The following is a 12,209-nucleotide window of genomic DNA, read 5'->3' as shown; positions in this document are numbered from 1 at the left end:
TGAATAAAGTATGAAGGTAAGTATATATATATACTATGAAAGAAGTATGAAAGTATGAATGAAAGTATGTAAGTATGTATGTAATGTATGTTATGTGATTAACTAGAACTCACTCAGCATAGCTGACTTTTAGTATGCACGCAGGTGAGTAAGATGAGGCAGCTCGCTTGAGGGGAACACGTGGCATTGAATAAGAGGCTGGCATCGGAAAACTCGAGGCATTTATGTATAATATTATGATATTTTGAAAGACAAGAGGTTTATTTTAAGACAAGTTAGGGATTAATGTAATGTTTTATGAATGTTCTTTTTTATTCCGCGTATGTTTTTATTAACTCTGATGATTAGAACTATGTTGATGATTAAATCGAACGCCCAAATGTGAGGCACCGGTAACGGGGCCTTACAAAAAAGTTTATTACATATGGACCATCCATGTTTCCTAGTTCTTGCCAATTCCATCCAAATCACTAACCTTATTAAATTTAATCATTAAGTCAGGGGTAGACATGTCAATTCACTCTTTTTTTTTATTATAATACTTATTTCAGTTAACTGTGGTTTTCGTCCCTTTGGTTTGTCCAAATCTGCGATTTAGTCCAGTAATTTCAAATGTGCATTTTTCTTCCATATGATTTCATTTCACTTGCAATTAAACCCGAATTCACTAATCTCGTTAAGTATGATCGTTAAACCCATCAGTGTGCCCTTCACGTGAGGGGTAGTTTTGTTCATTCGTTTTTTTCCTTTTTCTCAAAATACACCACAACCCCTCACGTGAGGGGGCTTGCGAATTAGGACGAAGGTATATTTGGGGACAAAACGAAAAAATTGGTTGTCACGTGATGGGCACTCAGATTGGTTAACGGCCAGGCTAAACAAGGTTAATAATCTCGGGTTTAATTGCAAGTGAAATAAAACTACAATGACGAAAATTGCAAACTTGAAACTATTGGACTAAAACCGCAGATTTAGACAAACCAAAAGGAAGAAAACCGCAATTCACTGAAATAAGTATTATAATAAAAAAAAGAGTGAAAAGACATGTCTATCCCTAACTTAACGATTAAATTTAACGAGGTTAGTGATTTAGATGTAATTGGCAAGAATTGGAAAACGTGGATGGTCCATATGCAAAAAATAAACTTTTTGGACTAAATTCGCATAATTTGCCAAACCACAAGGACGAAAATAGCACTTTACTCGTTTATTATATAAATTTTATGTGAATTAATGATATTTTGGAGTTTTAGAAATTAAACTTTGTACAAAATCAAGCAAAACCAAGTTGCTCTATTTCAAACCAAATCAAGTTCAAGCAGTGTTCCTGAGTCTCATTTAAAGAGGGGAGGGGAAGGAAATGAGAAGAAAATGTAAATGAATCATTTTCCAGAGATATTTTAAGGAGTGGAGGGGAGGGGAAGGGAGAGAAAAGGCTAGAAAATTTAAGTCCATACTCATCCTTCCAAATTGTAAAGATTATGAGAGAAAATGTGTGTATAACATTAACTATCTATTAGCTCCTAAATTTTCTTTCCTTTCCTTTCCTTTCATTTTAATTCAACTCAGGAACATGAATTGAAGTAACACATTTTTCTTCCACTCTCCTTCTTTCTCTTTCAATTCTCCTCCCTTTCTTTTCTCTCCTTAAATGAAACTCGGGAACACAAAGTTGTTTACTTTTTTTAATCCAAGAAGTTTTCCTTACTTTATACACAATAAATAGGTCATCGATTCAGCATTGGCTAAAAAACCCCAATAAGTAGTTCAAATCATTTTATCGATATGAGTGTTTTATATTGATAAAATATTTATTTTGAAACCATCTCTATCTTAACATAGTGGTAGAAAGAATATCATGCTGCGTCTGGACTTCAAACAGTTTAGCTTTAACCATGTTAATGGTCCCACATTATTGGTTGATAGAGAATCAAAGTGGATTTTCCAATAAATTACGAAATGCTATAGTTCTTACATATGATTTCTGAATTGATTCAGAAGTAATTCGTGAGATCATGCACTCTTCTTTCTTAGATATCACTTTCCTAGTTATAACAGAAAAAGTACATCTGGTTGGATCCAGCCTATTCTTGAAATAAACAACTCGCACACACTCCCTTTCCAAAAAAGATCAAGACCCCAAGCACTACACTTAGATTTATTAGATTTGTTGCTAAAATATCGGTATTAAACCCGAAACTCCCGGCGGATGGCCAGTGGCCCAAAGAAACGAAAGAATCGGTTACATTTTTCATATGATCTCCTCGTATAGATAGACTAAAAAATAGAACAGAGTTCTTTTTGTATTACTTTGTCCTATTTATATATATATAGTTATAGTTTCCTACTTTCTAAATCGAATCAAAAATCTATTCGATTTAGAAATCATGAATTACCTCCTTGGTCCCACCCCCTCTTAAAAACTAAAAAAAGGCCTACGAACACGAACGGGAAGGATGAAAGCGAGTTGGTATGCTAATTCCTCATCTGCAAATCAGCCCTTCCCGTGGGTTATTTTCTCAATGAATAAGTAATTCTAGGAATGAAATCTTTATATAATTCGAAAAAACAAAGCACAAGTCCAGGGCAATAAAATATGAAAAAGAAAAATTTTTCATATTTATAATATTAAACAAAAGGATTAGCAAATAAAAGTGCTAATGCTACAACCAGGCCATAAATTGTTAAAGCTTCCATAAAAGCTAGACTAAGCAATAAAGTACCTCGTATTTTTCCTTCCGCCTCGGGCTGTCTCGCGATACCTTCTACAGCTTGACCCGCAGCAGTACCTTGACCAACTCCAGGTCCAATAGAAGCAAGCCCTACAGCCAATCCAGCAGCAATAACGGAAGCGGCAGAAATCAATGGATTCATGATAAGTTCCTCGTACCAAAAAAAATGGTTGAATGCACTCATTTCTTTAATATTAATCCGCACGGTTCAACTCACTTACGAATCAAACCAAGTATGTGCAAGTCCATATCCCGTTCAACCTGGTTCATTTAAAAACCCTAGTACCCGTCCCCCTCACTCCCTCCACCCTTGTGCTTTTCTTAATTATTATTCCGTATCACTTTTTAAAAAGGGTCAGGCTAAACGTACCCCCCTCCCTTGCTATCCATACACCCCCCTGAACTTTCATTCCCCCTTAACATTTATAATTGACATGTTAGTTCCTTTTATTTTATTTTATATTTCTCTCAAAATATCAAATAAAAAACTATTAAGTTTTTATTTTTGTTTTACAGTTTTTTTATATATTTTTGTCATTGATTTTATTATTTTATTTATTTAAGATCTTATTAAAAGTTTGTTTATTTTTTTACATGTATTAAAAAGTTTTGTATGTTTTCTCTAGCTAGTTTTTTTATAAAATATATTCAAAACAATTTAATTTTTTTGGTTAGGTTTGGATACATGAGACTAATATTACATGAGAAAAGAGTTAAAAATTTTTTTATCAAGTTGTATGTTATAACCTTTTTATTTACAAAAATTAATATGATTTTTTTATAAAAGAATGTAAACAATCTCTTAACTTAAAAAAACGCTCTCCAAAGTTTAAAACAAGTGTGGAAAAAAAACATTTTTATAAAACAAGAAAAACAACGTTTTTTAGATAAGAAAAAAACTGTTTTTAAGTAAGAAAAAATATGTTTTTATTAAAGGCTACTAAATATAGATTAAGGATAAATAGAAAAAAATTATTAAATAAAAATAGAAAAGGAATGCTTTTATAAAAATAATAATAATAATAAATGATAATGTAAATGACAAAAGAAACAAGAAAAAGTCTAAATTATATTAATATAAAACTTGAGATAGGTTTGGTAAAAATGGCCTTCTAAAAAGCATAAACAAACAAAAAAATAAAAATAAAAGCACGATTACGTTCAAACCTATAGTATTTATTTTTGGTTACAGACTTCCACCACCGTCCGTATCAACATAAATAAATAATTAAAAGATGGCCGCAAAACCCTAACCACCGCCGGCCACACTCAACACCTGGCTAATGACTTCCATTGTATTCTCCTCCGGTCATCTTTCAACGCCCAACAAATTCCGTTCCCTTATTCCTACCAGAAACCCCTCAATTGTGAGTTTCCACCTTCATTTCATTTACATTTGTTATTATTTTAGTACACGTGCATTCGTTGTTTCTATCCATATTTTGTTGATTTTATTTTGATTGCTATTAATTGTTACCAAATAAATAAAGCTCCTTTACTTATCGACCCTCAAATAAATAAACCTGAGCTTAAGTAATAAGGTGCTTCTTACAAATATACAAAAATAATTAAAAAATCTATATGAATTAATTAATAAGTAATAAACGAGCCAAGCTCGGTCTTGAAAAAAATGTTTAAAAGTAATTAATAAATAATAAACAAGTCGAGATCCTGCTTGAAAAAAACAACTCACGAGCCGAGCTTGAGCTTTAGAAAAAAGAGCTTGAAACAAGCTGAGCTTGAGTTATCGTAAGTCAAAACGAGCGGAACTTGAACTTTAGAAAAAAGCTTGGAGCTCAAGTTATCGTAAGTCGAAACGATCCGAGTCGAGCTTAGTTGAGCTCAGACTCGGTTCGTTTACAACCTTAGTGTCGGTGTGTATATATGTCTGCAGATTCATGTATATGTTGCTAATAAGCATGGTTTGATTCAGGTTTTGTTCTTTATTTGTGTTAGGTGTATGTGTGTATCTATTATTTGTAATTTGTTAGGTAATTAAATTTTGTTGTAAAAAAAATAATTTTTAGTACTTTCAGTACATGCATTTTTTAAATTGATATCAGATATTTTTGACACTGAACGGAAATAATGGAATAAGATTTGTAGGGCTAGGTCAATTTGTGCATGGAGTGATTATGACATTTGTATGTGTGATGATATTTACCTTTTTTGCCTTGTAAATGGTACTTTTGGACATATTCCTGATTTTGGTAAATTCAGAAAGACTCAAACTTGTTGGACTTTGAACAATTTTTGCCTCAAATGTTATAGCTTGATTTATATAGAATTGAAGTTTCTCATGTACAACTTCTGTAACTGCTGTACTTTCATAAGAGTTCTAAAAACATGGTACCTTAAGTATTGTGATTTTTTTGGTTTATTTCCTTTTCAGTATAAAAATTAACAAAACAATGTTTTGTTTTGGCACTCAAATTGTTTTGTGTTTTAGCTGTTTAAAGGTATTTAATATAAGCTATTAGAATGATTACAGAATATTTAGTAAGGAACCGATGCAAAGTTATGTTGCAAAAGAACAATTAGGAAAGATTGACACAAGTATTAAAATGTAATATTTGTTTTGTGAAATGAAATTACTGTATAAATTGTATTGAAATATGTAGCTTGTTTTCTAAATTGAAAGTAACTTCACATTTCTAAAATCCAAGTTGCTCATGTGCAACTTCTATAACCATTGCACTTTCATAAGTTCGAAAAACATAGTACCTTAAAGTTGTGAATCTCTTAGCCCATAACTTTTAATATCAAAATGAACAATATATTGTAATATTTTGGTACACAAGTACAAAGTTATGCTGAAAAAGAACTATTATGTTGAGAAAGACTGGCATGAGTTTTATGAAATGTTGATTTTATGAAATGAAATAACAGTCTAAATTGATCAAATGTATAGGTTGTTTACTTAAGTGGAAGTAATTTCACAGTTCTACAATTGAATTACTAAATTGATAAAGTTAATATATTTTAGAGAAGTATAATTGTTTTATTACATACATTTATGTCGCAGACCAAATTGTAGTTACCTGTGTGTCAGTTTTCTTAAAATGTGTACCATATTTTAACATTTTTTTTTGTTCCTTCTAAAATATTTGATATTGTTTTTTTTATTCAGAGCTGCAAGGTCAATTTTGAGGGAAATGGGAAGCCCGGTTTACAAACCCTAATCACCAACCAAGAAACATCTCCTAAACTCATTACTCCATATGATTTAGAAAGAGATTCCATTCAAAAAGATGGGTCCAAACTTCGCGTTCTTTCAGGAACCGCCAACCCGACACTATCTCAGGTACCAAATTTGGACAATGGTCGAAGTCAAAACTTTTGAAATCATGTTTATTTTAGTGTTTACTTATCAAGTTACCTGCTTTTTTTATTTCTTTCGTGTGGGGTAGGAAATCGCATCCTACATGGGTCTAGAACTCGGTGACATGAAGATAAAACGTTTCGCAGACGGTGAGATATATGTTCAGCTGCGCGAGAGCGTAAGAGGGTGTGATGTATTTATTGTGCAACCAACATGTCCTCCCGCAAACGAGAATCTAATGGAGCTTTTAGTAATGATAGACGCATGTCGACGTGCATCTGCAAAAACTGTTACTGCAGTTATTCCATATTTTGGATATGCAAGAGCAGACCGCAAGGTAACACATTGTTAAAGTAAAGCTATAGTTGATTTTATAGAATTAATTTGTAATATGTGTATTATTATTTAAATGATGATTCAGACTCAAGGGCGGGAATCGATTGCAGCTAAACTTGTTGCAAATCTTATAACCGAAGCTGGTGCAGATCGTGTTCTTGCTTGTGATCTTCACTCGGGGCAATCGATAGGATATTTTGATATTCCAGTTAATCACATACATGGTCAGGTAATAACAAGAATGTACATAGATTTGAATCATTTGATCGTGTCACATAATATAAAATTGATTTTTGATGGTTAAAGGCTGACTTCTTTTTTTTTTTTTTTTTTTTTTTGCTTAGGCGGTTATACTTGATTACCTCGCCAGTAAGACCATATGTGCTGAGGATTTGGTTGTGGTCTCACCTGATGTTGGTGGGGTCGCTAGAGCTCGTGCTTTTGCAAAGAAGTTATCGGACGCACCGTTGGCGATTGTTGATAAACGACGTCACGGGCATAATTTAGCAGAGGTAAGGTCTTTTTATGTATTTGTTTTTAATATGTATAATATATATATAATCTAAATTCATATGCGCTCAGTTTCATGTTTTCTGATAATCATCATCCTCATTGTAGGTGATGAATTTGATTGGTGATGTAAAGGGTAAAGTAGCGGTTATGGTGGATGACATGATTGACACTGCTGGTCAATACTATCTTTCTCTTGCCTCTGTTTTATTACTATTTTTACTATATGTATTTCTGTTGCATTTTAAATCTCACATTAGGTAGGGGTGTAAACGAGCCAAGTCGCTCTTGAGCTACTACTCGAGGTCGGCTCACGAAAAGCTCGAATCAAGCAAATCTTAACGAGCTCGAGCGTAAAATAAGCTTGCTAAATAAACGAACTTGAGCTTGCTCACGAGCTTAAACTTTTTTATTATTTGTATACTTTTTATTTGATATTTAAATATATATATTTGTATAATAGCTGTTTGATAACTAAATACTATATATTATGCCGAAAAAGAGTATTATAGTTAAAGATTGTATATAATAAATATTTATAATAAATGGGTATAAATTAATTATTAAATAAGAAACGAGCCGAGCTCGAGCTTGAAAAACTACTCATGAGTTGAGCTCGATGTTGATCTCTAGTGAGTAAACTCTCAAGGCTCGACTCAGCTAGTTTACACCCTTTGTTTTAACGATGATACACAGTGTAAATCCTGGTTGATTTGTATAGAACAGAAATGAATCATTTTGTAACTCCCTCTTGGCTATGTATGTTATCTTGACAATTTAATCCTTACCAGGATGTCTAATTATTACATTTTTAAATTGGGTTTGTATTGTTATGTACACACCTGCATAAAGATTTCTTTACTTTTTGTTTTTAAACGTTACTTGATTGTTGGATTATAGGTACAATCGCCAAAGGAGCAGCATTGTTGCATCAAGAAGGTGCACGGGAAGTTTATGCATGCTGCACACATGCTGTTTTTAGGTCTGCTACAGTTACACTTCGGTTCATGTATTTACTTATGTATTAAAAATGTCTTGGAAAATAATTAAATTTTAACTTCTCTTTAATGCAGTCCTCCAGCTATTGAAAGATTGTCTAGTGGTCTTTTCCAAGAAGTAATAATCACAAACTCGATTCCTGTGTCCGAGCAAAATTGCTTTCCGCAATTGACTATCTTATCAGTTGCAAATCTGCTCGGGGAGGCCATCTGGCGGGTTCATGATGACTATGCTGTAAGTATTTAAATTTTAAACAAGATAACATTTTATTTTTTCTGTTGGATATAATAACATGCTTGTTGGTACTTTTGCGTTTCGCAGGGAGCTTTCGAGCACTTTTCTGATTTGGGTATTGACTGAGGTGAAGCAATGTGAGTGGTTTGCGGTCACTAACTTCAACCGACATTTCTGGTTTTGTGTAAAACTAATGTTGCCAGGTTGACAGTTTTGTTGTGTAAATTGATTTGCCAAATGCGAGTATAGCTTGCTTTTGTAGTTTACATTTTATTTTAACCTGATGGTGACGAGCGTATGATTAGCTTGCAGAACATTGATCAATAAGAACATGAGTTTGATTTATCGAAACTATGGATGCAGCTTAGTATTTTTACTAACGTTGGTTTATGTTCTTGAAACATAAACGAGAAAAGTACAAGTGTGCCTTTGACACCCTATTGATATTTAAAAGATATGTTAGACACGTCGATGACCACTGGATAACAGTTGTCGGAGGGGTGTTTGTAGAACTTAGGTGTATTACTAGGTACGCGATGCTTTTGATATGTGTTCATGTTCCATTCTTCTCAAGATCTATCACATTAGTTAGTAAATTGATTGAAAATCGATAGGGTTGTATGATTGTATCGTCTCTCTTACGGATGAGTTGTCGGGTGAATGATCATAGCACCACAATCACTTTATGACCAGGAGAATGGTGGGACTACACGCTCTAGTCAACACATGCAACCATCCGATCCAACTAGCAAAACCTCATTGTACTTTGTCGCCATTAACATTCATCGTGCCCCCCCCCCCCAACACACACTCTCTTATCAACCCCTACGTTACCGCGCCATTGGCTTATATAAGACTATGGTTATTCACACGGGTCATTGCTCATAACTCACTGGCTGACTGGCTCGTCAAAATAGCTCCTTAAACACTAGAGCCAATTTGGCTTGGCTTCTATAAATGTTTGAACCAAGTTTGAGACAAACGTAACTTGCTCATATAAAATCTTTTTTTTTGGCTCGTGTAAATTAGCACATTTTCTTGTATAAAATTTCACTCGAGGGGTTCAAAAGGTGCTGAATTGGAATCTCATTCTAATTCTAACTAAGGATTCTTGGGGTTCCGGAGGATCCAGCTACAAGAAAATCAGGAACGGAGAGCTTCACCAATATTCCCCAAAAACTCTGTTGTTTTTCCTTGGAACTCCGTTCCATATTTCATACAAGTAGAAGTGATTCATTAAATTGGTTAGATGTGAAGTAACTTGCATCAACTAGCAATAGTTTGATGTGAAACTTTAGGAGTAATACATTAAACTGGTTAGATCTAAACTAATGACGTTAGTGATAGGTTTTATAGGAACTTGTCAAATACATAGCGAAAAACTTCTATCGTCCTTTTATTACGGTATTTTAGAACAAGTTCCTAGATAAAAAGTTTCAAGGTTTTGACGATAGTGATTATATCCTTGATATGAAGCAGAAACTTCTAACTAGCATGAATGCGCTAATTATGAATATGATGCCTAAGATGAAGACCTACTTGTAACAACTCGGATTTTTTCAAAATTATATCCTTATCATTTACCCAACCCGTTTTTATGTTCGGGAAATTTTATCAATAAAATATCGAGTTATTTAAGTGTCATAATATTATTGTTTAATTATTTATTTAATTTATATAAACAACTTTCAAACATATACAATTTCAACCCCAAATTATGCTTTAACTCAATATTATATCGATATCTAAACTAGAAGGACCTTTTTGCAAATCTGGCCAACTATTATGTTATAACCCATTAACCCTTAACCCAAATATGTTTACCCGATCCATTTCACAAACCCGAGACCCGTGTATGTTTCTTGGAGCTTAATTCTCGTCCTAATCTGGGAATTGATCTATGATTATGATACCCTACCGACATATTAATTTGGTAATAACAATCAAGGATGATACGTATTGGCTTTTTTAACGAACTGACAATGTCTTATTATCATTACAACAGTTAGAGATTGTTAAGATACAATTAAACTCGTCCCCAGCATCGCAGACCCGTCGCAAACTTATCCCCCATAACTAATTAGATTATAACGAGCTTCTGATATCAGTTCTTGATTTTCCCCTGCCGTCCGTTTATCGTTTTAATTTGTCATCAAATCTGCATCGTATTAGGTAATTAGTTATATGTTTAGACTCGTCGCGTTTCACTGATCAATAGCCCTACGATCAATCGGCCAATCACTTAACGATTTGGCATATTGATTGATCTAGGGTTCATATGTATGAACTGGTTATTCCTTCTGTTTGGTTATATGTTTTTTTTTTCTGATTTAATATCATCTAACCAGCCTGAGCAGTTGGCTAGTGTGGTGGTGTTAATGGTTTGAGCCACTGGGGGGCTCAGGTTCGAACCCCTAGCCCTATTTTTTTGGCAAACAACTTTTTTATGCTTAATTTATTGTATTTAATCATTATGGTTTAAGTTCAAGAAAGAAATCAAATTATTGCAAGAAATGAGAGAAATAAATATGAGCCACTAGTTTTATTTTAGGTTTTAAATATTTAAAATAAATAAAAAAGATGTAAATGCAACAATAAATGCACTCTCTCTCTCTAATTAATACAACTAATATAACCATAATAAATTTCTCTCTAATTAATATATCTAACTCATTTAACTATAATAATTAAAAAGATAAAAACACTACTTTAGTTTTATTTTTTATTCAACATAAATACAATTTATTCATATAATACTATTCTTTATATTAACAAAAAAATTTCTACTCAATTTATTAGCATGTTTTTAACACTAAATATCAAAACATAATAACTTGTTTTTAAATGCCTATAAACTTTATTGTCATAAATAATTGATGCGTGTGTGCGAGTGGCTTGTATAATTATGATAGATGAGATGATTTGCTTTTGCACAAGATCGTGTTTTAAATTTATAAAAGTGATTTCTACAAAGACTAAACACACACAAAATAGGCAAGTGTACCTATCGTATACGTAGAATAGTATTGGTAAGAACCAAGTATCGATACGTGGACACAAATGTTTCTAATGATAAATCGTTGTTTCACTTTAATCGGAGGTTTTAATCATTGTGAGGTTAATTTTTGAACTTTTTATAAATTATAAATACTTATATATAATATATAGGTGACCAAGATGAGAGATTCTAAACGAGTAGTTCAATTACGTGAAGGTTACCATCTAAGATCAAGAATCCACTCAATTTTAGCATTGATAATTAATATTCAAACATGTGGTAAACTTGTCGTAGCAATATATGATAGATAGCTCCTTAAACCTTAAGTGAGCATCTTTGGCACTAAGGAGGTAACGTGAGCATTTTAAAGTCCACCCTTTCCTAATGTCATGCCACCTCAATGATGTCAATTTAAGTTGACAAGTAGTTTCGTAAAGTAGAAAGATTAGGATTGACTTCGATTTCTCAAATACCAATTCTAACAACTTCGGGTGGTTGTAGTTTAGTCACACAACCTCCCCTTGGTTGATTTATGTAGGTTATAATTACACATTTCATTATCATATGATTTCTTTAACTAGCATGATATCCTAAGCAAAGCCATTTTCGTATTACCAAGGCTTAGAGAAATACATCATAACATATATCTCATCATTTCTAAGTACAATATAAGAATCTATGTTTCGATAATGTATCAAAGTATTTCTATCTTTAAAGAACATGAATCGATCATGAATGATTGCCAATAGAATTGACAACCACCAACTTTGAATTAGTGATTTAAGATGGTGAAATATTTCTCATCAAAAGATAATTGTAATATAACCATGTACTTTACTAGACTACACCACATGTTTTGTATAATTATCAAGTAAAACAAAGCTTCTTCATAGATTTTAGATGGTAAAAGAAGTTTAGCTCATAATGAGCATGATGATAAACATTAAGATTATTGATGATAACAAATACATGATTAAACTTGGAACAATCTAACCAAATGTAGATGAATCTTCCTTCCTAATGGTGATGATGATAGATGATGATGATGGTTGATGGTGATGACCTCCAAGTCTTCAAA

General features: G+C 32.7%; 1 protein-coding gene across 1 annotated transcript; it reads left to right on the top strand.

Moving 5' to 3' along the window:
• Positions 1–3,910: 3,910 nt before the first annotated feature.
• On the top strand, positions 3,911–8,564 carry LOC143564791 (ribose-phosphate pyrophosphokinase 1-like). Its single transcript, XM_077051964.1, has 9 exons — positions 3,911–4,099; positions 5,863–6,036; positions 6,143–6,391; positions 6,476–6,619; positions 6,735–6,902; positions 7,009–7,078; positions 7,801–7,882; positions 7,974–8,133; positions 8,221–8,564. The coding sequence occupies exons 1-9, from the start codon at positions 4,016–4,018 to the stop codon at positions 8,257–8,259; spliced, it is 1,170 nt and encodes a 389-aa protein (XP_076908079.1). The 5' UTR covers positions 3,911–4,015; the 3' UTR covers positions 8,260–8,564.
• The last annotated feature ends 3,645 nt before the right edge of the window (positions 8,565–12,209 follow it).

Source organism: Bidens hawaiensis, unplaced genomic scaffold (genome assembly GCF_021521415.1).
Source record: "Bidens hawaiensis isolate Kalapana, Puna unplaced genomic scaffold, B.hawaiensis_p1.1 tig00022162_1, whole genome shotgun sequence".
Taxonomy (NCBI): Eukaryota; Viridiplantae; Streptophyta; class Magnoliopsida; order Asterales; family Asteraceae; genus Bidens; species Bidens hawaiensis.
The sequence above is the reverse complement of the archived record's forward strand: the minus strand, read 5'-3'. Positions and strand labels throughout refer to the sequence as shown.